The sequence below is a fragment of the Trichomycterus rosablanca genome, chromosome 7 (assembly GCF_030014385.1).
Source record: "Trichomycterus rosablanca isolate fTriRos1 chromosome 7, fTriRos1.hap1, whole genome shotgun sequence".
NCBI lineage: Eukaryota > Metazoa > Chordata > Actinopteri > Siluriformes > Trichomycteridae > Trichomycterus > Trichomycterus rosablanca.
The window spans coordinates 11,469,979-11,497,906 of record NC_085994.1 but is presented as its reverse complement, the minus strand read 5'-3'; the positions used below and the strand labels follow the sequence as shown (position 1 = coordinate 11,497,906).

Genomic DNA, 27,928 nt, shown 5'->3' with positions numbered 1-27,928 from the left:
GTGAATGTGTGTGTGATGGATTGTCGACCTGTTCGGGGTGTTTCCTATCTTACGCCCAATGAATCGGACCCACCACGTCTCTGTAACAGGATAATGCGGTGATAAAACAGACAGTAAGGGAATGAAAGAAAGAATGTAATCATCCTGTGTGTCAAACATAATAAAAGATATAATAGAGCTCATCAGAAAGGAAGCAGTTATTCTTTCACACCTGTCATCTGTCTGCTTATTCAGTTAAAAAGAAGAATTGGAAGAGAGCCTGGAAGTGATGGAAATCTGTACGGCAGACTGACCTGCTGATTTTGGTGTAAACAGAATTTGCACTCAGCTTTGGCCTGGCTCATTTAATATTGCGACACGTCTGGTGTCTGGAGCCAGAAACTGAACCATGTCCATGTTTTGTGTGTTAAAGGCTCTTAAATTACTCCAAGCATGAGCTAAAATGCACTAAAAGCTTAAGAGTGTGTGTGTGTGTGTGTGTGTGTGTGTTCACTCAGTTAACCTTATTACTGTTGATACCTGGTTACCAGGAAGGTGTGTCTGCCTGCCAACCCTAATGCAATTTTACAGCGGTTTAGTTCAAACCTATTGATCACTCTGCTACCCAAACAGACCCATTTTAGTTCTCCCTGGAGGGGCTTAATGTACCCCCGAGGCAAAATGCCTGGCAGAGGGCCAAACTATGCGTGCCTCTGTGTATGTGTTGGTGTGTGTCCATGTCCGTTAACAGATGTCCCCAGCTGTTAGAGCGGGGAGTTGTCACTGGAACAAACTCATTCAAGAAAAAAGGAAAAGATGTTTGACAGACCCACACGCTCACAAGCTCTGCAGTCAAAGACCAACTGACTTCCTGTTAAAGCAATAACAGTGCTACTGGTTCAGATGTTCACTTACAAAACAAACCCTGGTGACGTTTAGCTTGGAAACGCTGTACAGAACAGTATGTACATCCAAACTCTCCCTGCTAACACGTCTGCCTTTGAGTTTTAGGCTGTATTTTAGATGAAAGGGGTTTCACAATAATACCAGTTTCTACTGTTTTAAGGAAAAAACAGGAGTCATCAGTGATGGCTGGAGCTCAAATAACAAGGAACCCATTTATTATTATTATTATTTACTACTTTATTCATGCATTTTTTTTAGCATAGCCGATTAGTCTTCCAATGCTGGGGACAACGACTGCGTCCAAGGAGGGTATATTTACCTGACACATGCTCCCTCCACGGATGCCACCACTTTGGTAGATTGATGCTTGAGGCCAGTCTCGTGCACGGAGAGTCCTGCACTGATTTTCCCCATTTCTCCACTTCTGTACAGGCGCCATGTGCTACTAACCAGGGTCCTTACACAGCATTAAAGATACACACCCTTTTTAGTTTGGTCTTTTACCACCCAGCAGACTAGAGGTCTATTTTTGTCTGCTGCAGGCACTGCCAATTGTGCCTGCTAGGGGCGCCCAGCCGACTGCTAGCAGAGCTGAGATTCAAACTTATAGAGTTCAGAATCCCAGTGCTGGTGTGCTAATGGAATATCCTGCTACACCACCTGGACGGCCCAAAATTCTATTTCTGCATTTTTCCCAATTACTCAGTTTTATCTCCTCCACTGCTGCAGACCCCTACCCTTACCAGTAAGGGCTGTACCTAATACATACCCCCTACGTAGTAGCCAATCGCTTCTTTTCACCTGCACAAGGTGGGTTCACAGAGGGATCAGTAACACGTACAGAGAGTCACACATTGATCTCCATTATTCACCATTTCTGTTCAGGCCGCATTAACCAGCCAGCAAAGACCGTAATTGCAGCAGCAATAAAGGATCCTTTTGGTCGTGCCTACATCAGACACAGTCAATCATGTCTGGGTAGGCACCTGGCAAGCAAATAGCTGAGCTGAGATTCCAACTCAGGGTCTTGATGATCTCAGCAGTGGTGGACTAGAGTGCCCCCTGAAAATATAGACTCATAACAAACTTTAAAAAATGTCATTAACTGGTGGGAAAAACATAATTACAGATGCTTTTAAACAGGTGTCTTAAAATGAAGATGAATAGAGGAAAATATTCAAGTGACTTTGAACGAAGGTTCGAGTGTAAGCTGATTCTCATTGCTGACCTTCAAAATCACTTTCTGTATTGCAGTTCTGGAGAAAAGTGAGTTTAAGGATGAATCTCAATTCTTCCGTTTCCATGCCGATGAGGAGACAGAGGGTACCAGCACTAAGAGCAAGCAGCTTCGCAACGATTTCAAGCTTATCGAGAACATCTTGGCTAAATCACTAGTGGTGGGTCTTATCTTCTATACGGAGTTTAAAACATGCAAAAAAGTTGAAATGTCAGGACTAGATCTGCTAAACTTCATGCCAGTTTAAACAAGCAGTTATGCTGCATTTTCTGTGTGTCTTGAATAAAAATCTGACATCCATGTGACTTTGGAACATGCAAAGTGCACTTCTTTAATTCATATGCATATAACGGAGGATTAAGCAAAAGGTGAGATACCTGAGCAGAGTTATGTTTTAAAATAGTAATGTTAGTATTTTAAACTAATATAATATGGATGAAAAGAGAGATTGAAAGAGATAGCAAAAAAAGAGAGAGCGAAAGAGAGAGAGCGAGAGAGATGGATGGATAGATGGATGGATAGATGGATGGATAGATGGATGGATGGATAGATAGATTCATTGATTCATTCATTGATTGATTTATGAATTAATTATTTGAATGATTCATTGATTGATTTATTAATTGATTAATTTATTGATTGATTCATTGATAGATTGATATAGATAGATAGATTGTATTTATTAAATGATTCATTGAATGATTCATTGATTGATTCATTGATTGATTCATTGATTGATTCATTGATTGATTCATTGATTGATTCATTGATTTATTTTACTGATTTATTAATTGATTTATTAATTGATTGATTGATTCATTGATTGATTGATTGATTCATAGATAGATAGATAGATAGATAGATAGATAGATAGATAGATAGATAGATAGATAGATTCATTTATTGATTAATTCATTGATTGATTCATTGACTATTAGATTGAGATAGATAGATAGATAGATAGATAGATAGATAGATAGATAGATAGATAGATAGATAGATAGATAGATAGATAGATTCGTTTATTGATTAATTCATTGATTGATTTATTGACTTTTAGATTGAGATAGATAGATAGATAGATAGATAGATAGATAGATAGATAGATAGATAGATAGATAGAGATATACATAGATAGATAGATAGATAGATAGATAGATAGATAGATAGATAGATAGATAGATAGATAGATAGATAGATTCGTTTATTGATTAATTCATTGATTGATTTATTGACTTTTAGATTGAGATAGATAGATAGATAGATAGATAGATAGATAGATAGATAGATAGATAGATAGATAGATAGATAGATAGATAGAGATATACATAGATAGATAGATAGATAGATAGATAGATAGATAGATAGATAGATAGATAGATAGATAGGTATGTCAATGTTTTGATTTAAACTGGTCATCTTACAGAAAATAAACCATGGACATGGTAACAGACATTCTTACCAGTGATCACAGCTTGGGATGTTTTGTTTTTAGGTAAAATATAGCCTTTAATTTATTCAGTTAACACATTTTGTGTTAGTCTAATGTTGTGTTAGTCTAACTATCACTGCTAACAATGCAGATAGTAATTACTTCAAAGCTAGCGGGTGTAGACAAAATCAACTTAAATGCAGTGTTACACACTCATTACCACAGTTCTTGTCTCACAGTGGGGTTGTCTTCAGTATTACCTTCTTGCACCCAATTGTGCACTGAAAACACACACGTACACACACACACTCTTGTCACACGCCTTCATGAGTGTGTTAAATAAGATCCTCTTCATCCACCAGTAATCACCCTGACCTTTATACACAATCTTTTACCCCTAGCACAGAACGGTGCTGAAGATGATTAAACACATCAGATGGGTTTCTACCTGATTCCCTCATCCCCATCTCCACTTTTATTAGAGCCACATTTCTTCTAATTTCTTCCAGTAACTAGAATCTCTGAAACTAGAGTTAATAGGAACAGTTGACTGAAGCCAAAGGCTCAGTGTAATCTTGTTTGGTAATAAAGTGTATATTACCGTTTAAAATCTTTGGACACCCAAATCTTATGGGATAGTGGTAGCCCAATGGGGACAGTAGTAGCATAGTGGACTGTCCCATACCATTTGGGTAACCAAAAATGCTTGAAATACCTTGTGGCTGTTTTTGCCCCCTGCAGATTCATCCTTTGGAAGAAGACTATGGATTCGAGATTGAGGAGAAAAACAAGGCGATTGTGGTGAAGAGTGTGACCAGGGGTTCCCATGCTGAGGTGAGTACAGGGATTTATGTTAAAAGTCAATGTTGATAAACCTTCTAGACCCTATTCGAATGCTCTAGGGTTAGGGTTAGGGTTTTATACAGTACATTGGTCACACTGATCATATTATTGTTTTTGGATGGTAGTAAAATCTTTATGCTCAGTGATTAAGCACGTGTTCAGGTGATCATGTCTACTGGTGCTGCTTCTCTTGCCCTTTTTAACATGTGTGGCATTTACAACTCTTGATAAGCCCCAAAAAAAGAAGCAGGGCCTTCGCCAAGTCTATTTGCGCCCCCACACCTACGTCATCCAGCTCTCAGATGTGCAGCCAGTCAGTCAGGGTGCGGGTCACGCTTTTTTAATTCACTCCGCTCTCACTTCAGATAGTGGAGACAATCAGACATGCCTTGTCATAATCTCCCCAGAGTCCTGACACCTCTCTCTCTCTCTCTCTTTCTCTCTCTCTCTATCAGCTTCTAATTGCTTTTAACTCCTTTTTAATATCAGACTCGGTTTGACCCAATGTCATACAGTGTATCACAAAAGTGAGTACACCCCTCACATTTCTGCAAATATTTTATTATATCTTTTCATGGGACAACACTATAGAAACAAAACTTGGATATAACTTAGAGTAGTCAGTGTACAACTTGTATAGCAGTGTAGATTTACTGTCTTCTGAAAATAACTCAACACACAGCCATTAATGTCTAAATGGCTGGCAACATAAGTGAGTACACCCCACAGTGAACATGTCCAAATTGTGCCCAAAGTGTCAATATTTTGTGTGACCACCATTATTATCCAGCACTGCCTTAACCCTCCTGGGCATGGAATTCACCAGAGCTGCACAGGTTGCTACTGGAATCCTCTTCCACTCCTCCATGATGACATCACGGAGCTGGGGGATGTTAGACACCTTGAACTCCTCCACCTTTCACTTGAGGATGCGCCACAGGTGCTCAATTGGGTTTAGTCCATCACCTTTACCTTCAGCTTCCTCAGCAAGGCAGTTGTCATCTTGGAGGTTGTGTTTGGGGTCGTTATCCTGTTGTAAAACTGCCATGAGGCCCAGTTTTCGAAGGGAGGGGATCGTGCTCTGTTTCAGAATGTCACAGTACATGTTGGAATTCATGTTTCCCTCAATGAACTGCAGCTCCCCAGTGCCAGCAACACTCATGCAGCCCAAGACCATGATGCTACCACCACCATGCTTGACTGTAGGCAAGATACAGTTGTCTTGGTACTTCTCACCAGGGCGCCGCCACACATGCTGGACACCATCTGAGCCAAACAAGTTTATCTTGGTCTCGTCAGACCACAGGGCATTCCAGTAATCCATGTTCTTGGACTGCTTGTTTTCAGCAAACTGTTTGCTGGCTTTCTTGTGCGTCAGCTTCCTTCTGGGATGACAACCATGCAGACTGAGTTGATGCAGTGTGCGGTGTATGGTCTGAGCACTGACAGGCTGACCTCCCACGTCTTCAACCTCTGCAGCAATGCTGGCAGCACTCATGTGTCTATTTTTTAAAGCCAACCTCTGGATATGACACCGAACACGTGGACTCAACTTCTTTGGTCAAACCCTGGCGAAGCCTGTTCCGAGTGGAACCTGTCCTGGAAAACCGCTGTATGACCTTGGCCACCATGCTGTAGCTCAGTTTCAGGGTGTTAGCAATCTTCTTATAGCCCAGGCCATCTTTGTGGAGAGCAACAATTCTATTTCTCACATCCTCAGAGAGTTCTTTGCCATGAGGTGCCATGTTGAATATCCAGTGGCCAGTATGAGAGAATTGTACCCAAAACACCAAATTTAACAGCCCTGCTCCCCATTTACACCTGGGACCTTGACACATGACACCAGGGAGGGACAATGACACATTTGGGCACAATTTGGACATGTTCACTGTGGGGTGTACTCACTTATGTTGCCAGCTATTTAGACATTAATGGCTGTGTGTTGAGTTATTTTCAGAAGACAGTAAATCTATACTGCTATACAAACTGTACACTGACTACTCTAAGTTATATCCAAGTTTCTTGTCTATAGTGTTGTTTCATGAAAAGATATAATGAAATATTTGCAGAAATGTGAGGGGTGTACTCACTTTTGTGATACACTGTATATACCCTAATATAACCCTCCTACTTTTTCCTGGATTTTTCCCTCTTTATCTCCCAGTGTAGTCACGTCCAATTCCTGACTGTAAATCCACAGCTGCTTGTTTGTGTGTGCTTTCTCCTGCATGTGTGTTTGGGTTTGGTTTGGGGTTAGTTTTTATCCCCTCCAAAACCAAAACCCAAAGTGCAGATGCTTTCAGCCATGTTAACTGGGTAAATAAAATGTACCATTCTAGCAGTTAACATTCTATGATCGTCTGTGGCATGTATACAATGCCCAGCATGCTACTGTTTTAGCGCCTGACGTCACACCTTATACACAATCTTTCATCCCCCAGCACAGAATGGGTTTCTACCTGATTCACTCATTCCTGTCTCCAGAAAACACTTTTATCAGAGCCACATTTCTACCCATTTCTTCCAGTACCCAGAATCTCTTCAAAGAGTTCATAGGAACAGCAAACAGAAGCCAATGGCTTAGTATAATCTTGTTTGGGAATTACTGTTTAAACAAGTCTGCACCTACAGTGTATCACAAAAGTGAGTACACCCCTCACATTTCTGCAAATATTTCATTATATCTTTTCATGGGACAACACTATAGACATGAAACTTGGATATAATTTAGAGTAGTCAGTGTACAGCTTGTATAGCAGTGTAGATTTACTGTCTTCTGAAAATAACTCAACACACAGCCAATAATGTCTAAATAGCTGGCAACATAAGTGAGTACACCCCACAGTGAACATGTCCAAATTGTGCCCAAATGTGTCGTTGTCCCTCCCTGGTGTCATGTGTCAAGGTCCCAGGTGTAAATGGGGAGCAGGGCTGTTAAATTTGGTGTTTTGGGTACAATTCTCTCATACTTGCTACTGGATATTCAACATGGCACCTCATGGCAAAGAACTCTCTGAGGATGTGAGAAATAGAATTGTTGCTCTCCACAAAGATGGCCTGGGCTATAAGAAGATTGCTAACACCCTGAAACTGAGCTACAGCATGGTGGCCAAGGTCATACAGCGGTTTTCCAGGACAGGTTCCACTCGGAACAGGCTTCGCCAGGGTCGACCAAAGAAGTTGAGTCCACGTGTTCGGCGTCATATCCAGAGGTTGGCTTTAAAAAATAGACACATGAGTGCTGCCAGCATTGCTGCAGAGGTTGAAGACGTGGGAGGTCAGCCTGTCAGTGCTCAGACCATACGCCGCACACTGCATCAACTCGGTCTGCATGGTCGTCATCCCAGAAGGAAGCTGACGCACGAGAAAGCCAGCAAACAGTTTGCTGAAAACAAGCAGTCCAAGAACATGGATTACTGGAATGCCCTGTGGTCTGACGAGACCAAGATAAACTTGTTTGGCTCAGATGGTGTCCAGCATGTGTGGCGGCGCCCTGGTGAGAAGTACCAAGACAACTGTATCTTGCCTACAGTCAAGCATGGTGGTGGTAGCATCATGGTCTTGGGCTGCATGAGTGTTGCTGGCACTGGGGAGCTGCAGTTCATTGAGGGAAACATGAATTCCAACATGTACTGTGACATTCTGAAACAGAGCATGATCCCCTCCCTTCGAAAACTGGGCCTCATGGCAGTTTTCCAACAGGATAACGACCCCAAACACAACCTCCAAGATGACAACTGCCTTGCTGAGGAAGCTGAAGGTAAAGGTGATGGACTAAACCCAATTGAGCACCTGTGGCGCATCCTCAAGTGGAAGGTGGAGGAGTTCAAGGTGTCTAACATCCACCAGCTCCGTGATGTCATCATGGAGGAGTGGAAGAGGATTCCAGTAGCAACCTGTGCAGCTCTGGTGAATTCCATGCCCAGGAGGGTTAAGGCAGTGCTGGATAATAATGGTGGTCACACAAAATATTGACACTTTGGGCACAATTTGGACATGTTCACTGTGGGGTGTACTCACTTATGTTGCCAGCCATTTAGACATTAATGGCTGTGTGTTGAGTTATTTTCAGAAGACAGTAAATCTACACTGCTATACAAGCTGTACACTGACTACTCTAAGTTATATCCAAGTTTTATTTCTATAGTGTTGTCCCATGAAAAGATATAATGAAATATTTGCAGAAATGTGAGGGGTGTACTCACTTTTGTGATACACTGTATCTTTGAATACTCATATTGTATGGGGCAGTGGTAGCCTAGTGGAGCCAGTGATAGCATAAAACTAATATGGCAGAAGGAAAAGATTTTGTGGGATTTCGCTAGACAGTTTATTATTGGGGCACAAATGGTAGGAGCTAAGACTGTTCAATATCTAAGGCAAGACAGGCTAATTTTATTTATATAGCACAGGCTAATTTTATTTATATAGCACCTTAAAACACAACCGTGGTTGACCAAAGTGCTGTCCAGGCTCAGTATAGTATGTAACATAAAACTGTCAGGCATATAGATACATCCAATCTTACAATAGCATGATACCTAAAGCATAATGCATATTAAAACTATTAGATACAATTGCTACACCCCTCAACCAGTGTTAAACACCAAAGTAGCTCAGTATTGACTTAAAAACACCAAGTGATTGGGAAGGCAAGTTGTTCCATAATATCGGAGCAGCTAAGCTTTCAGAGGAGCTAACTTTATTTTTGTTGGGTAAGAGAGCAAGTACATGTGTGGCGTACATCCTGTACAGTGATTGGTCCGTAGTTGTGTTAAGCGCTTGGGGGCAGCTTGCTAGCATTGTTTGCAGTATTTGCATTGTCACAATAAAGTAAAAGGTCACTGAAGATCAATTTTAAATTCTTCTGACTGGCTGACTAATCTGTATAAAAAACACTGAAGTTCCGATAAATCATCATGATGCTATGACACAACAGCATTATCATCAAATCCAACTAGAGGAGCTTTTGCAAGAATAGTACGTGTTTTTAGTGAAGTTGCAGAAACGTCTAGAAGCCCAACAGCTTCATGAGACTGTTGTTTTTTCTTTAGTTTGTCACCTGTTTGTTTTAATTTTTTTTTTTTAAATGTTATGAATATTATACAAACTATTTATTTACTTTTTTTTTTTTTTTTTACATGGAATGCAATCGAGACCTCTGTGTTCCCTCAGGCTTCACTGACCACTAAAAGAGTGGAAATTCTGGCAGACACTAGTGAAAAAGACTATTAGAAGGAGAGCATTTGGGTCAGGAATACTAAACACTTGTGTGCAGAAGGAAGGGATTTGTTTCCACAAGCAGTGCATTCACAGTGACCCTGTATGTGTGGGAGAGGACATAGAGGCCTGCTTTATCCACCATCACTGCCTTATGCAGCATAATTAAATAGCTCTTATGTTGATGCTTTCATACTGGCACCTGCATAGAGTCCTATTCAGTTCTGAGGGCTGAAGGCTAGACTGACATTTAGCCTATAGTGGAGAAGTGTTTATTGTTTATTGCATTTATATGGAACATGGGACAAAAATAAACAAATCTTTTGAGAGCAAGTGTTATATAGGAGAACCCATTGGTTCATATTGACTGTAGATGAATGATTGATTCCTTTCAGTGGATCATTTGTCCGCATATTTAATTCAGCACAGTTTTAACACCCTTCCTGACACAACTCTCCTATATATCCATGTTTGGGACCAGCACTAAGGGTGCACTCATACGTCTCCTCCTAATGACTGTGGTTCAAAAGATGCAGACGGCTACTGCACACGTGTCAGAGGGGGCTGTCCTCTGTCAAAGTGGAGGTCAACAACAGTAGAGAGGAAGAGAAATCCAATAAATAAATATGCTATCCTACTGTTACAGAATAACAAAAATATTTTTAATATTGAATAATTATATCCCTTTTAATGAGGGTAACTATGTATAGGTTATCAAATTCAATTTAGAATTATAAATGACTAATACTTAAATTACAGATGGGTTCTTTTATTCAATACTCTAAAACAACAAAGTCTTTGAATTTTTTTTTTTTATCTGACTTTTGTATACAGCAGCTATCAATAATTGCATATACAAAACAATTTGGTCACTGTCTTTGAGGAGTTGTGCATCTTCTTTGTGTCCATGTAAGTGTCCTCCCTCTCCCCAAAAACATGCTGAATGTTTATTGGCTAGTCTCAATTACCCCTAGGTGTGAGTGAGTAAATGTGACCAGGATACATCGGTTTGTAAAAAATAAATAATTATTACTTACATTTACATTTTAGGCATTTAGCAGACGCTTTTATCCAAAGCGACTTACAGTATACAGTCAAAGCAATTGAGGGTCAAGGGCCTTGCTGAAGGACCCAACAGTGGCAATCTGGCAGTGGTGGGGTTTGAACCAGCCACCTTCTGCCTACTATTCCAGTACCTTAACCACTAGGCTACAGTCTGCCCTTGAAAATTGAGGTCTTTTATGTGCTTGCTTATGTTTTTTTCTGTATAGATGGCAGGCTTACAGGTGGGCAGGAAGATCTACTCCATTAATGAAGACCTGGTGTTCCTGAGGCCCTTCTCAGAAGTGGAGACCATGATTAGCCAGTCCTTTTGTATACGCCGCTCTCTCAGACTGCTGGTAGCGACCAAGAACAAAGAGTAAGTGGCTGTAACCCGGCACCCAGACACAATATATACACAGACACAATATATACGCCTTTCACATCTGATATACTGTAAAGAGCTGTGGTAAGGTAATCACTGTAACTCAGATTACAGCGAGCTTACCCAAACAGTACAACAAACAACTACCAAACTCATGAAGTTTGAGAAGTAAGGTTAATTTGAAGGTTAAGTAGTTCTGTATAATGGATTTAAGTGTAAGGATGTTTTTCTCTGTCTGTATCATTAAGGCTTGTGAAAATTCCCGACTGCCAAGACGGCCTGTCATTCCAACTGCGTGGCTCCTCCCCTCCATATGTGCATGCTGTGAAGAGAGGTGAGTGGTCAGTGTGGGTGGTCTAAAACCATTCAGAATGGATTCAGCACTATATTCCACTTTGGCGGCTGTTTGATGTGTGACAAAAATCGAATGTGTGAAGTGCTTTTAATAATTCCAAGCAGTAGTGCTGAAGTGTTATTGTTATTTTTTACACAATGCTTAGCAAAGATCAAATTTGGCAGAGAAGTGCATTGTTCGGACACTATAGTAAATTACAGTACCTAAACAATTGAGTCTTTATTTTGTTAGTTACATTATAAACCCACAGCCAATCTGTTACTTCATGTAATTGCTCACAAATAAAAAAAAGCATGCTGAACGTATTTGTTAAATGACTGAAAACACTATGGGTACAAGGAAAAATCTGTTGCTGTATTTAGTGTATCTAAGGGCTACATTCCACCCAATGCAAGTAAAGCTAAAACAGCCATACTAAATTGTTTAGCAGCCGCTCAGGTGGAGCAGCAGTAAAAACACACACTAGCACACCAGAGCTCGGATCTCGAATACATCGTATCGAATCTCAGCTCTGTCATCCGGCTGGACTTAGCGCCCACATGAACAACGATTGGCCTGTTGTTCACAGGGGTGGGGTATTAAGCCGGATAGGGACTCCTCGTAACTGATGCACTACGACTTCTGCTGACTGATTAAGGCGGGGAAAGAGTGCATTGATCAGGGTGTGTCTCACCGTACACAAGGCTGATTTGCTTATATGCACTCGCCTAGTGTGGGTGACAAAATGCATACGGCTGCTGCCCACGTGTCAGAGGGGGTGTGGGTTTGCTTCATTGTTCTCAAATCAGAGCGGGGGTCGGCATTAGTGGAGAGAAGCGTGACGCAATCGGGCAGTTGGAGGTTCTGAAAAGTCGGGAGGAAAAGTGGGGAAAATGCAAAAACAATATATATAGGTAAAAAAATTGCTTAGCAATCTCTCCCTCCCAACCAACACACAGACACACACACACACTTTTATTTTGCTTAAGTTTTTTATCTACAGCAATTTCCGTTAATACACCAAAGCTCAGGAAGTTTTGTCTGATTGGGAATGATGTTGGGAGGTAGGGATGCATGAGGTAGGGACTCCCATGATTGCCACCTTTAGCTATTTTTATTAAATAACTAATCTCTTTTTTATTTTAATAGACAACAGCAGATTTATGGACGACAGCAGCAATTCATTAGCTTTTTTTTAGCTCTTTTTCTTTGTGTATTCAAGTAAGCAAGTGTAGTCTCCTTCTAACTTGTTAGGTAGTATTTGTGCACTTAAAAAGCACGATAAACAAGATTTATAACATAAGCTGCTGAGCTCATGTGATAAACATCTGGATAATATGCACATAAATGTATGTATATCTTTCAGCGTTAAAATACACTAATAAAATACAGTTAGTTGGTCGGGTGTTTACAGCAGCGTTACAGATTTATAGCATGATGATAACAGCTTTCATTAAGGAAAGTGCCTCAGCATGTTACACCCACTGTAGATGTGGTCTATAAACTATGTTCCCATAATCCAACAAAGAGCAAGAATCAACCCGGCAGTATTCTTGATGATATGTTTCTTGATGATCCCACTGTTATAAATCCTTTCATATGGAAAAACTGATCCTGGTTCTATATATAAACCAGCTAAAGAGTCCAGGCTTCTTTAAACAATGTTATGTATGACCTGTTTTCATTGTGGGAATATTTTGGTTTAGTTTATGTAGTTTCATATGGATCTATATATATTTAGGACATTGTTCATGTGTATGTTTATATTCCTTCATACTGGATTGTTGGATATGTTTTTGTTTAGGCTGCTGTGGTAGTTTTTAATATAATACTATGATATTTTATACACCACAAAGCCAGTAGATAGAACAACAAGCAGATTGAAAGATATTTCCTGTTTGTCATTGTGCGTGAAGGGTCAGAGGCAGCAGGAGCAGGACTGCAGCCCGGCCAGTGTGTGCTCAAAGTCAACGGTGCCAACATGAGCCAGAGCGGCTATGAGGATGTGCTGGAACACTTCAGCTGCCGTCAACCTGAACATGACAAACAGGACAAGGTGAGAGTTGTTGTCTGCTTTAAATTTACAGGCATCTACAAGAGCTTTATATGTTTTCCCTTTTGTGCTATCTGTGAATGACGGCAACCATGCTAAACTGAAGCCAATAGAGCTCTGGTTTCAAGACAGACACTGATAAGACAGTTGGCTTATTGATGCAGCAAGTAGTGGTGGTGCTATACAACTCTGGGGACCTGGGTTTAACCATTGATGGACTGGTGCATGTTCAAAGATGTATTCTTACCCAACCTCCACTTCCAGTCAGTTTTCAGAAGTACCCTCCATGAGACTGATTAGAGCAAAGCAGCATGATAGGGCCAAATATCATATTTAATTAAAATGTGATACAAGCATGAAAAAGGGTGATAAAGAAATACACTAAAAGGCCAACAGTATGTGAACACCTGACCATGAGCTTGCAGTCCTAGTCTAAAACCATGGGCATTAATATGATGTTGCTGCCCATTTTGCCTCTCCACCAAAAACACCATTTGTAATGTTAGGGACTGATGCTGGATGAGAAGACCTCTTGTCACTGGTTTCCTGTAGCTGCCACATTCAATTTAAAATGATGTTGCTATCAACCAGCATCAATATCTTAGAGAACTTATCAAACTCTGTCAAACCAAAAACTCCAGGAAGATTAACACCCAGGATGCAGGTGGTGGAATGAATTTCCCCCGTCTGTTTAAACAGCTTTGTCAAACTGCATTTACATTAATTATCCAAAGCGACTTACATTTGTGCTTGAATACAACTTGAGAATTAAGGGTCTTTCTCAGGAGTCCAACAGTGCCTAATGGTGGTGATGAGGCTTAAACTGGCAACTATCTGCTTACCAGTACCTTAACCGCCTAGCTACCACCAACTAAAGACCTGTATCACCCCTTTACTAAGCACTTAAATGGAAACCAACCCACTTACCAATCTTATTTAATATCTTCTACCTCTGCATTTGTTTAACAGAGACTTAGCAGATTTTTTTTCTTAGTCTGTTGTTTGTTTATGCTACAGTAAGGAAATGTTTAGTGTGGAGGCTTATCTCTAAGTTACTCTAGATAAGTGCGTCTGCTAAATGCTTTAAATGTTAATTTAAGACCTGGTATGCTGGATTATTGTTCCAATTAATAGATCAGGGCTTTGTGCAGTCCAGTGGAGTCCATCCACACCACACTCACCAAGCCATGCCTTTATGGACATGCTCAAACAGAAAGTGGTCTCTCTCAAAACGTTGCCACAAAGTTAGATGCATGGCATTAATATAATATAATTGATTTATACATGTTAACAATGGGTGGGACTAAAATACATGTCCACATACTTCTGGCCATGTAGTGTATGCTTTTAATGGCTAACACAGCAACTATTATACACTATATAATATATTACATACTATTGTAACTGTTTACATTTTTTTTGCTCCATTTAAAATATTAGTTCCTGTCTTCAAGTTTAAACTGCAAGCTGACAATATACAGTAATGGCATTTTTAAGCAGCTTGCACTTTTAGTCCAACGTTTTAACAAAATAGCAACTTGTGCAAATAAAGACAGAGAACATCAGAACTGATGAACTTGAACACAAGCACCTTTTGTCACCTTTTACATTTGTTTTCTTTCCTGTTTCACTCATTCTGTCTTTCTTTCATCCTGTTTGTGTGTGTGAGTGCAGGGTGGAGGTCAGTGGGTGTATCGTGTATACGACGATGTGGAAGAGCAACCGTTTAGCGCATGCCTATCTGAGAATGGTTCAGATGCAGAGGAAAACGGCTGTGCTAATGGAACAGGTACTGTGGTTTAGTTGGGTGTGGTGGCTGTGGTCGTTGTGGTTGTCAGGATGTGTGTTTTGTTTACAAGTTCTGGAAAAGATGTTAATCAGGGCCAACGGATGCTTCTGCAAACAATACATAGACGTGTGTGTATATTTGTCATAATGTGTGTAATTTTTTTAAATGGTTGCATTAAAATGCTGATTGTGTCTTTTGTTTTAAGACACTTTAAGGCCAGGCATGTATTGCTTGTAGTAAATCAGTGGACAGCTATGCTACTTAATTTATGTTTTACTATGATTTATAAATTAATTGTTACCACTATTTTTGGGGTTGCTTGTTTTAACAAGTTGAGGGACCCTTAAAGAAAAAATTAGTCAACACCACTCAAAAATCTACTTATTCTTTTAAAACGGAAGCTTTCAGAAGTGCAGTTTTCAGCTTATAATGTCTCTGTATAAGCCAAACATACACTCCTGTATTTCTTTACATAATATAAATTGACTTGCTACTATTAAATATATCCATAATATAGTTATATAAATGTAGACTGTGGTACTGGAATCCACTCTTTTTCACAGATTACCAATGCAAACTGGTTCAGTTTCAGTTAGCCAGCCCGGCTTCTGAATTGGTAGCTATAAACAAAAGGCTGCATCCCAAATCACACAGTACTCACTAAAACGTGTCATGGACACCATCAGTGGTGCGATAATTTGCAGTACTTGTATCTTATAGTGACAGATGCAGGCTGCTGTTGATGTAAATCCAGCCTGTTGTTACAGGATGACAGGAAAACATGATACCTGCCCAGTCTGCATGTTTGTGAATAGTTCTAGATCAGATGTTTTTAATGAAACTAAATACAGTAAAAACAATCCTAGATGCATTTAATTTTATTTTTAATGCTTTAAAATGACCTGTATGGAAGGACTTTATAGGTCACAATAATTATTAGTTTATTAGACAGCTTTGCTCGTCGGTTTGACCTTTTAGATCCATTGAGAGGTCTGGAACATTTATCCCTGTCTGCAGACGCTGCACTGGTCAATCTGATGGTGGATAATGTGCATCTGGAACACGGTGTGATATACGAGTACGTGAGCTCGGCTGGAATCAAGCACCATGTTATGGAGAAGATGGTGGAACCCAAAGGCTGTTTTAGCCTCACAGCAAAGGTAAGAACTTTGAAGTGTATCCAGTCTGAATTTCTTTCTTTGCATTTTAGGTTTGCATTTTAGGGGGTGAGTTGTAGTGTTTTATATGGTGCTGGGGCTCAGTGCTTGATATGTAGAGGGTGGGGTTGAATAGAATAGAATAGAATAGAATAGAATAGAATAGAATAGAATAGAATAGAATAGAATAAAATGCCTTTGCCTTTTCACACATCCCAGCTTGTTTTGGAAGCTGGGGTCAGAGCGCAGGGTCAGCCATTGTATGGCGCCCCTGGAGCAGAGAGGGTTAAGGATTTTGCTCAAGGGCCCTACATGGCAGAGCTGGGATTCTTAACCTTTTAGTTGAAAATCCAAAGCTCTACCCACTAGTCTACCCCACTGTCCCAAGGGTAATGGATTAGTTTTAACCATTTGGGGGTTTCTTATTATATTGGGTCGGTCAAATTACAAATAAAGGTGTTCGTAGGACAGTAGCTAAATAGAATTAATAAACTATAGCAAAAGTGGACACATCACTTTTGTGACAGAATCCCTAATTTTGTTAAATGTACCCGTTAAAGGAAGGGCTTGAATGATTAATACACTCATACATAAATGTATTTCAATAATGACAGTCTATTGGTGTTTTTTGGTGATTTAAAGGATCTATTCACTCTATTTCAGATCTTACAAGCCTTTGCTAAAGACGACAACCACTTTGTGACAAGCTGCAGTCAGCTGATTGCTCAGAGCGACCGTGTAGTATCGATGCCCCAGTACGAGTTCAGAAACATCTGCGACACCAAACTAGAGAGCATCCGCAAACGCATCTCCAGCTACCAAAAGGTACAAGAAAACTTCCTTTTGTTTTTGATTTCTAACATCCTGCCCCCCTCCCCATTCCCCTGTGACTCATCAGTTTATCCCTTTTTGTTTGTGTTTCCATTTCTCAGTTTGCAGAAGAGTTGCAAAATACGGGCTCGCCCATGTTTAAGCAGGCCAGTAACAAGCCTCATGCACTGGGTTCTATGGACTTCGTGCCCACCAATTGTCACCTGAACCTGATGCAGGTTTCATGCCCAAAGAGCAGCACATCAGCCGGTCGTGCGTTCAGCATCCGCTTTGGACGCAAGAATTCTTTTTTTGGACTTGATCCAGACCAAGGTTGGTGCTCATCTCAGAAATACAAAATCACTGCATTCAATTTAAGGTTTGTGTTCTGTTACATTATGGCTGGGCAGTATGTTTATATGCAGTATATCATACCACAACAACAACATTATGTAAGGTCAGAGCTGTTTTGACAGTATTTCAGGTAGATGGTCCTAATATGCTGGATCTTCAGTGTCTAACTTAGGTCCCATTTAGCACTGAAAAACCATATGAACAGCAGTGTAAGAATATAAAAGCCAGAATAGACAATAAAAAAAACCCAGAAATGATAAAGACCCCCCACTAAAACAAAAATTAACCCAGGTTTGTTAACAAACTCTAGTAGTAGTCTAGTAGATGTTAAACTGAGTCATTTTGGTGGCTGTCTTGGGTGTATTTCTACCACAACAACCAAGACAATATGGTGAATAAAATGTAAAAAAATATTTAAAGATGTATTATTTGTTTTTCACATTGACTCCTGTTTAATCCATGCCTTTGGTTATTGTGTTTGACATTTTCTTCCCATGACTGGTATACTTTGTCTTCACAAAACATGCCAGTAGGGGATTGACTACTCTTTATCTTCCTTACGTATAAATAAGTGACCTGTCAGGCATTAAGATTAAATTTCAACCAAAATCCAAAATAGTAAATCCAAATTATTTAAATGATTGTTTTAATTAGTTGTTACCCAGAGATGAACTTAAATGCATTAAAATTGTATTATTATTTTTTTTACATTACTTTATAAGTGCACTTGGGTGGTCTTGTTCTCACGTTCTTAGCCTACTACTGCTATGATCCGGGTTTGAATCCTGTATGTTATCGGGCCAGTAGGGCGTCTAAACAGACGTGATTATTTATTTTGGGTACCCACTGCTGCTCTTCTATAAAGGTGCAGTTTGTAGTTTTTGCTGTTGGAAAAATCTGACTACCTGTGGACCAACAAATTATAACTCGTAAACTTGAAATGAAATGTTTTTAATGCCATACTAAATATTATCTAGTTTCTTTGCACCATCTTTGCATCTTTGTATGGTGGCACGGTGGCTTAGTGGGTAGCACTGTCGCCTCACAGCAAGAAGGTCCTGGGTTCGATCATTAGGTGGAGCTGTCCGGGTCCTTTCTGTATGGAGTTTGCATGTTCTCCCAGTGTCTGCGTGGGTTTCCTCCGGGAGCTCCGGTTTCCTCGCACAGTCCAAAGACGTGCAAGTGAGGTGAATTGGAGACACTAAATTGTCCATTAAGTTAATATTAAACTTGTGAACTGATGAATCTTGTGTAATGAGTAACTCCCTGTCCTGTGATAAATGTAACCAAAGTGTAAAAAATCCTAATAAATAAATAAATAACATATTTTGTATAGCAATTTTAATTTAAAAGAAATGTAATATTTGAATGTTATTTGAAATACATTAGTACAGTTGGAGAACAAACAAGTGACTCTTCACCTGACAGCCGTCGAAGCAATTAGCTTGATTGCATCGCAGGCACAATGATGCTATTAAACAGATTTCCCCTTAAAATAGTTAAACGTCATAAAATAATCATTATTCCATCCAGCTGAAACCACAAGGGCCTCGTAAATTTCAGGCCATGCTGTCATGACTATTCCCACCGCAGATCAGAACCTTTTAAAGCTCTTAAGCTGAAATCACTTCCATCAGTCTTCCATTAGGATTCCATTAGATGGTGCTGAGTGGCTTCTTGTGATGTCAGCTCAGCTCTTCTATATGGAACACAGCCCTCCATTTACTGCACCTAAAAAAGCATTTGTCATGTTTTGACTGTCTGATGTTTGACCTTTGACATGGAAGCTTGATTTCACTTTGTACAGCCAATGATTAAGTAATTATTACACGTTATTTGAATTACATTGATCCAGTGCTTCATTTTTTTCTTAAACAGACGTTACACTTTATTCCTATACTGTCCTGTCCACTTTTTTATTCATATATATTTCTCTAAGATGAAAGCTGCGCTCCATCTGCCCTCAATTTGTACCAGACCTATTATTTTTAGTGCCGTAGTTTTTGTGGCAAGGTGGAAGCGTACCGTCCGTGTTGTCTTAACTCCTGTTTGAGGTTATTCCACTTGTTTTGAGTGCTCCTCATCACATCTGCTAGGCAGTTGTGACACGGTCAGAGATGCTTTGAATGCTTCTGAAGATGGAGCTCTCAGAGCCTCTTGACTGTAAAGCAGCTGTGTCACTGCATTATGAGTTTTTTCCACGCTGTGTGATGTTGTTGTCCTATTTTAACAAATCAAAGGGTTCAAAAAGAGTGTCCTCAAGCAGCAGAGCTTTTATCCACTACAGACTGTAGTCAGGCTGTAGCAGTGCTGTGAATATGAAGCCGCTGACAGCAACGTATGCTCACTGTTACCAAATTTACTGACAGGGCAACCTCTTTTACACACATCCGTAGAGTATATTCATAATAATAATAAGTTCGATTTATTCAGCCCTTTTATACACAAGGCTGCTGTACAATACACAGACTGGACAGTTCAAGATTGAACTTCTATGGTCATAATCAAACTTTTAGTCATTTATATTTAATATTAATTGATATATGTTAATTTATATATTTATGACAGTTTGCTACTGTCAGTTACCTTACCAATTAACTTACCAGTGAACATTGTTACATCATGAGGTAATTGTAAATGACTTAATTGTGGAGAAAATTGGGAAAATACCATCATTGTAATATTTACAAGTGTTTAAATTATGTGGTCATTGTTACTTAATCATATTAATTTCTGCTTTTTTAAATTTACAGTGGCTATTTAAATTTTACTGCAGATCCTCTATTTAACTTCTCATATATCTTCCTCTTTCTTTCTAGCCAATCTGAACCCCATGTCACACACGGTTCACTGCGTGACCAGTATGGCTGCCCCATCCTGGAGCTGCATGGGCCTGGACGAGGAGTACGGGGAAGAAGGAGAGGGGAGCGCGGAGGTTTATAGGAGGCGAACACGTGGAGAAGGAGGCCTCAGCTTCCTCCTTAAGCAGGAGGACACTGAGAACCAAGACAACTACATTTACCTCTACAACCGGCTGGACATCGCCGTCAGAGAAATGAAGCTCTATGTGACTCAGATTGATGTGTAAGTAACAGAAAATTATGAAGATATGCCAGTTATGCCCGGGGTTGAAGGTAAAAGAGGAAGAGGACAGTTAGCAACAGGATGAATGGATACAATTAGAGAAGCAATTATTGATGAAGTCTGAAAAGCCAATCAGAAGACAGGATGTTCTAGAGAAACACTATCTATATAGGGTCTGTCTGAAAAACTAGTGAGCTCTTTTACATCATCCTAGGTGCGCTCCAGAGAAGAAGGCTGCCTAAATATTTAGATGCCTTAAAATGCTGCCTACTGAGATGCCTTATTTTGAACGATATTCTGACTGAATAGTGAGGGAGCTTTGTGTGCTTCCTTATCTGCGAAGGTAATCCTAGCATACAGTGAGGCATAACTTTTTTCACAAAAAATTTGGTTTGAATAGCCTGAGGCTAAATTTGTTAGCTTAGTAAGCTAACACTGCGGCGGTAGGCAGGGACAGACAATTATGTAATCGCTGTCTGAGCGGCGCGTCTAAATAATCTGCCCTCTAAAGTTTTATGTCAGTTAGAATTCTCTTTACTTGGGCATTTTCCTAGCTAGGCAGAGGGCAGCAAGGCAGCTCGTAAGATTTTCAGACAGACCCATGGTCACCAGGATTTTAAATGACGTGATGGCACTTTGAACATTGGGGTGTGTCTCCACCATGCCAGAGAGCAAGCAGTCCCACCAACCGCCTCTCATTTCAGTCTCAGGAAGCCTTTTCTAAAAGTCTAAAAACACTTCCTGGAGGGCCATTTTAGCTGAGGCTGAAGCCATAACATATCAGCAAGGAGGGGTCAGTGTTTTCTTTCCTCTTCCATTTGGTCAATTTGTTTTTAGCATGTGTTGAAAAAACACTGTTATGTGGCTAATTGAAGGTAAAATATAGATTTGCAGCTTCTACACCTGAAGTTACAAAGTGAATTCAGCAGTCTTTGTCAACCTTAATTCATCTCTAGCAACAAATTTAACTTGTAATTAGAGAAAAAAAACTAGACAACTTAGTCAGTGAACAACAAGTGAACTTGCATATTATAGTGGCCTCAGTACAGAATGATGTTTAAAATACCATAAACGTGTTACCCAGTCAGCCAGTCATATAGCAGCAGTGCAGTGAATAAAATCATACAGCCACAGGTCAGGTCAGGGGCTTCATGTAATGTTCACAACAGACTTGTGTGTGGGTGGGGTGGGTGTAGCCCAGGTAATTTTGAATGTAGCAGGGTAGTTGGTGCCAGATTTGCTGGTTTGAGTTGTGATGTAAGATTTTTATACAAAACAGTCTCCAGTGTTTTTTCTGAAATGTGCAAAAAACATCTGGACTGATGGAAGAAAAATTTTGTAACACTAAATGTAAATCTTTAATGTTTCTGGCTGCTTTCCTGCAGGCTTCTCTCCTCCATCACTGGTCCCATCCAGCCTCAGAGCTCGGAGCCTCCCTCAGACGACACCGCGCCTTCTACTTCTCCTGGGCACGAGGAGGCAATTCAGAGCAAGAGAGTGTGCTTCAAAGTGAACGAGGAGGACCAGGAAGATTCAGGACATGACACCATGAGCTACAGAGACTCCTACAGGTAAGAGACAGACATCAATAATTCAGAGTTATGGGGATGATTGCATCAACAGGACTTTTATTCTCATGTTATTCTCCAGTTTATACTCCAGTATTGGAGAGGATTAAGAAAACAAGTTTGTAGTTACTATTTTTTAAAACAGAGCAAAAAAAGAAATCACTACTTATCAGACTATCACCTAAAATTAATCTTAACTTTACAGAGTTTCATGTTTTTCAATATGATTTTACACTGCTAACACAAAGCATGTGTTTCCATAATGCACTTCTGGTGCCGTGCAATCTGCATTGCTGCACCTGCTGTAGGACAGATGTTGCTCACAAACCAGATGTTGCTCCACAGATCTTTCAGCTTCTCGTGTGGAAACTCTCCATCCTTCTGCTCTACAGTTAGGAACTCAGGCCATCCGCTTTCCATCTGAGTCAGTCCCCACAGAGCCGGAGCTCCTGTGGCGTGTCGGTTATTGTGGACCGATCAGACCGACCGCTAACGTCATGCCGACTGCAGACTGCAGGTCTGAACGACCGACCGCTCGCACTCGCTTCCATTACACAGCCGCCCACCGTTAAAACCCGATATCTTCTGAGTGGGTGAGCTCATACATTAGAGCTCCACTCGTGCTTCTCAGAACTGACGCTGGCAGTTGGCACTATCAGTGGAAAAAATACCCGCTTTTATTTAGCTGATTGCATGTGGGAATCAGATCAGGGAGATCTGAAACTGCCCACATGCAGCGCTCTTGTGTTTTCCTATTAGTTTCTTTTTCTATTCGTTATTGTTATGCGGCCACTTGTGCTCTCATGTTTAGCACACAATACATTATTAAAAGCATGTGAACACTTCTTTTAATTAGCAGGCTTTGGTTTGTCAAGACACAATTCTGTTTGCAAGTGGATACAATCAAGCATGTAGAGGGGCTGACACTGAAGAGTTTAGGGATTTTTATTGTGACCCCTTGTCACCAAGTCACTCAAATTTCTGCCCTGCTAGGGCTGCTCAGGGTAACTGTCAGTCCTGTCAAGCAGCAGCAGCTCAACTATAAAACACCAGGCCGCACAAGCTTACATGACAAGGTCGCCTAGTTCTGAAGTGTATAGCGTGTAAAATGAGCTGTTCTTACTTTTAACAAAAGTGTTAGACAGGTGTTAGGTGTGTGCCTTATTAGGTAACTCAGTTAAATAAATCTCAATACTTGAAGCAATTCGGCCCACTGACAAAAAAAACAAACAAGGCTGCAGTGATTTACACCTGGTTTTGGGAGGCAAAATGTATTAGTATATTAGTTTTTAATGCAGCCACTGCTAATTTTATATTTTGTGCATTTTTTCCACTCCTAGGAAAGGTGTCCTTTGTGTTACAGACTTGTTAGCCCTGCATCTCCACCAACTGCTGAATAAAAATATTTAAATAAATAATTATAATATTATAAGAATTGCAGAAAGTTCCAAAAAGCAACAATAAGAAGCTAGTTCTTTTGACATAGATGATCTTTCTGATGACCTGTCAGAAATCTCTAGTTTGCCTGAAGTCTTGCTACTTGCCTACAGTGCCACAGTAGACACCATACCCCAATCATATGCCACACTGTGACAAAACCAATCATGTCTGTGTGTAGATTGTTGACTGCTGGGGATTTAAACCCTGGATCCCAGTGAAAGTGGACTGCTGCTGCACCACCCCATCGCTAGGGCTCTACTAAATTCATGGGAAAATGTGCTTAATTTTACAAACCTCGTTTTCCAAAAATCACAGATTTCATGAAGAAAAGTGCCACATTTTATCATTAGTCATTAAATAACACTCATAAATCAAATGATAGAATAAATAGAAGCGACAATACACAGCACAGCCTACCTTAATAGTTGAATGTAAACCTAGAACATCCAGCAACGGTGCAAGGCTTTATGTTCTGTCTCATAGACAAACATACTTGTCCGTGTTTTGAATCAGCCCCCTCTGCTTCCACAGAATTGGTTGGGATCCACAGGTCGTTTTAGTTTTGTCCAAATTCAGTTACCTGAGCAGTGTTTTTAGCTGCTTTAGACTTTAAACTAGCTACTAGGACCCCTCATAGTGCAAATTAACCAGTAAACATGAGACACATGAATGCCACGCGAATTAAAATGTTAAATCACTAAACACAAACCTTAAATTTGGAATTTTACAACAGATCACGTTACACAGGAAAAGGATCATTTTACGGTTATTAATGCAATTTCCACGGCCGTGCATTAGGTAGGGCCTTACTGAAAATGTTGACATTTTCTCAAATATATAATACATATCTTAAATATGTAATATGCGTATTATATACGCAATGCCTACTGCTGAGCTTCTTTAGACAGATATTTTGCAGGTCACTATGCGTTCAACTGTCACATCAGTAATGGAATCGATAGTGACATTTCTTAATGAAACCTAAAGGTCACAGTACAGAAAAAAGTCATTGTGAGCTTTGTCATTGAACCCTATACTGAAGTGTCTTGTAAACAAAAACACTAAAGAAAGAAAAAAAAAAAAAGAGTGTAAAAGAATGTGCAGTTAGGACACTTCGATTCTTTAAGTAAAGTATTTCCATTCCATTTCCATTTTAGCATTTAGCAGAGGCTTTAATTTAAAGCGACTTACAGTACTGTGACAGTGCACAGTCTAAGCAATTGAGGTTTAATGGCTTTGCTCAAGGGCCCAACAGTGGCAGTTTGGCAGTTGTGGGGCTTGAACCAGCGACCTTCTGATTACAAGTCCAGTACCTTAACCACTTGGCTACAACTGCCCAGAGTGGTAAAGCTGACACAAAAGTAGCTTTTTTGGTGACTACTGATATGTTTGTGATGGGAAGTTTAAGAAGAAGACTTTTATTTCTTTGGGAAATAAAAGCGATGGAGATCTACTTTACAGTCTATATATGATCTGGATTCAAAGATCTGTCAGGGAAAAACTCTTTATGAAACCTGAAATCATTTTCCAGTTTATCATTTCCTCGTTATTGGCTCATATTGAAACTATGTTAGTTGTCCAAAACATGTTAGTTGAACTATGTTAGTTGTTTTAAAATGGCTTATATCAAAGTGCTAAATGTCAGTGCTCTTCTAGAGCCAACAAGTGCTGTTAAATCTCAATGAAGCTCATATATTCAGAATGGGGATTAAGAGATATTTACATTAGATTGTCCACTATGTGTAGATGATTAGGTGTTTCTGTGTGTGTATCTTTTCAGTGAGTGTAACAGTAACCGTGACTCTGTCCTGTCCTACACGAGTGTACGGAGCAACAGCTCTTATCTAGGGAGTGACGAGATGGGCTCAGGTAAGAATAAGCCTGACCTGACCTGTTTCCAAATGATTCTGTTTAAGTGATGCTGTGTTTCTTAATGTTCATGCTAAAAATCCTGAATTTTAGGAGACGAGCTGCCTTGTGACATGCAGATCCCCTTGGATAAACAGGATAAGCTGCATGGGTGTCTGGAGCATCTCTTTAATCAGGTACGTCTGCTCGTTTGTATTATTTTACTATATATTCTATAACCAAAGATGGTGTTTTTCCGCTGGTTCAGCCGCATTTATTCACAACAAGTGTATGAAATCAATAATCTGACAAATTCTAAGCCTTCAACTTTGATAACAATTGGACATTTTGTCACAATCTTGATTTTAGTCTTTTAGGGCTCTTGTCAGTTCGTGTGGTTTCTGTTCCTTTTCTCGGTCACTTAGTCCATCCTTCCTTCTTTTTACTTCATCTGTCACATTAAAACACACTTTATCAGATAACTGCTTCTACCTCCTTTCATCTTCCTGTGTTAACCTTTGACCTCTGCCCTCTGCCTCCAGATCCAGCCACTACTGATAGAAGCTTTCACATTTTTAGCAGACACTAGGATGTTTTCTACTTTTTAGATGATGCAAGGTCTTATTCATGGAACCAACAGTACTTCCAGCTGAAGTGTGATTAGAAGTGGCAGTTTACAGCGCATGTCATAAAAATATCAACTGTAAAGGCGTTTACAACTGACATATTACTGCTACTGAGAAAATGTTATTTGGATTTATTGTCCACAGTCAAATCCATCAACAGCTACACACAGCACAGACATATAGACAGTAATTATGTGCATGATGACAGATACTTTTTAAAATATATATCATTTAGCCATTTATCATAGACAATATCAATATAGACAGCTTGTGTGATTTGATTTGTAAAATGAAGCACTTCACCAACTTTGCAGCAATAACAGCCTCCACTCCTATGCTAAGCCTTTCTGCGAGATTTTATAAGTGTGCCGTTATTTGTGTCCATTTATTCGAAAGAGCATATATTTGTGGGCGCTTGGTTGACGCAGAGGCCTAATGCACTAGCTCACCACCGCTGAAATATCCAGCATTTAAGTTCCAATCTCAGCCATGCTGTCTATGATTTATGATTTACTGTGTCTTGAGGTTCCTTAATGCTACTGCAGTCTAGGCTACTGAAGATCTGCACTAGAAACAGTTGATATCATGTATAGTAGTGTGTGACTGTCCGTACGCTATACTGCTCCCAGTGAGTCCATCTCTGACAGGAGAAAAGAAGCGGCAGATTACTGCACATGTTTCCGAATTCTCTTAAATCAGGGTGGTGGTCTGCAGTAGCTAAGGTAATCACAACTGGGAAATTGGGTAGGTTAGATTGGGAGGAAGAGTGGAAAAAAAGGAATAAATAAACAGCAAGCTAAGGCACTAGTTAGTTGGATGAAAAGACTGGCCTGCAGTTGATGTTCAAGTTCATTCTTCATCCCATTTATGTTCATTAGTGTGAAGATCAGGACCATCCTCTAGAGTGCTTTCAGACCAAACCATGTCTTTATGCACCTCGTTTGTGCACAGGGACATGCTGGGCCAAGCAATGTCTTTTCCAAACAGTTACTATAACCTTAAAAGTTTATATAAATGATTTTACATAGCTGTTAGCAATGGGTGTGGCTGAAACACCTGAACTTAATGATGAGAAGTGGTGTTCCATTAAAACACTGGACACATAGGGTAGATTATTATACTCGCCCCTCCATATCCACCAAAGTTTCAAAAAGTCAGCAATCAGAACCCAGTTCTTCCAACATACAGTGGGGTCAAAAAGTATTTAGTCAGCCACTGATTGTGCAAGTTCTCCTACTTAGAAAGATGAGAGAGGTCTGTAATTTTCATCATAGGTACACTTCAACTATGAGAGACAAAATGAGAAAAAAAAAAGGATTTTTAAAGAATTTATTTGTAAATTATGGTGGAAAATAAGTATTTGGTCAATAACAAACAAGCAAGATTTCTTGCTCTCACAGACCTGTAACTTCTTCTTTAAGAAGCTCTTCTGTCCTCCACTCGTTACCTGTATTAATGGCACCTGTTTGACCTCGTTATCTGTATAAAAGACACCTGTCCACAGCCTCAAACAGTCAGACTCCAAACTCAACCATGGACAAGACCAAAGAGCTGTCGAAGGACACCAGGAAGAAAATTGTAGACCTGCACCAGGCTGGGAAGAGTGAATCTACAATAGGCAAGCAGGTTGGTGTGAATAAATCAACTGTGGGAGCAATTGTAAGAAAATGGAAGACATACAAGACCATTGATAATCTCCCTTGGGGTCAAGATCTCATCCCGTGGGGTCAAAATGATCATGAGAACGGTGAGCAAAAATCCCAGAACTGCACGGAGGGACCTGATGAATGACCTGCAGAGAGCTGGGACCAAAGTAACAAAG

The 27,928-nt window shown here is 40.0% G+C and overlaps 1 protein-coding gene across 1 annotated transcript in view; it reads left to right on the top strand.

Annotated features, from left to right (window-relative positions):
* The window catches only part of prex1 (phosphatidylinositol-3,4,5-trisphosphate-dependent Rac exchange factor 1), a 159,658-nt gene that overhangs the window by 113,149 nt on the left and 18,581 nt on the right, over nucleotides 1-27,928 (top strand). Inside the window, exons 16-28 of the mRNA XM_062998979.1 lie at nucleotides 2,140-2,282; nucleotides 4,296-4,388; nucleotides 10,889-11,037; nucleotides 11,292-11,377; nucleotides 13,294-13,433; nucleotides 15,105-15,219; nucleotides 16,237-16,379; nucleotides 17,040-17,201; nucleotides 17,309-17,519; nucleotides 20,360-20,624; nucleotides 22,010-22,195; nucleotides 25,413-25,501; nucleotides 25,595-25,677. Of these exons, the coding sequence (XP_062855049.1) occupies nucleotides 2,140-2,282; nucleotides 4,296-4,388; nucleotides 10,889-11,037; nucleotides 11,292-11,377; nucleotides 13,294-13,433; nucleotides 15,105-15,219; nucleotides 16,237-16,379; nucleotides 17,040-17,201; nucleotides 17,309-17,519; nucleotides 20,360-20,624; nucleotides 22,010-22,195; nucleotides 25,413-25,501; nucleotides 25,595-25,677 (1,865 nt within the window). The remainder of the gene's footprint in view (nucleotides 1-2,139; nucleotides 2,283-4,295; nucleotides 4,389-10,888; nucleotides 11,038-11,291; nucleotides 11,378-13,293; nucleotides 13,434-15,104; nucleotides 15,220-16,236; nucleotides 16,380-17,039; nucleotides 17,202-17,308; nucleotides 17,520-20,359; nucleotides 20,625-22,009; nucleotides 22,196-25,412; nucleotides 25,502-25,594; nucleotides 25,678-27,928) is intronic.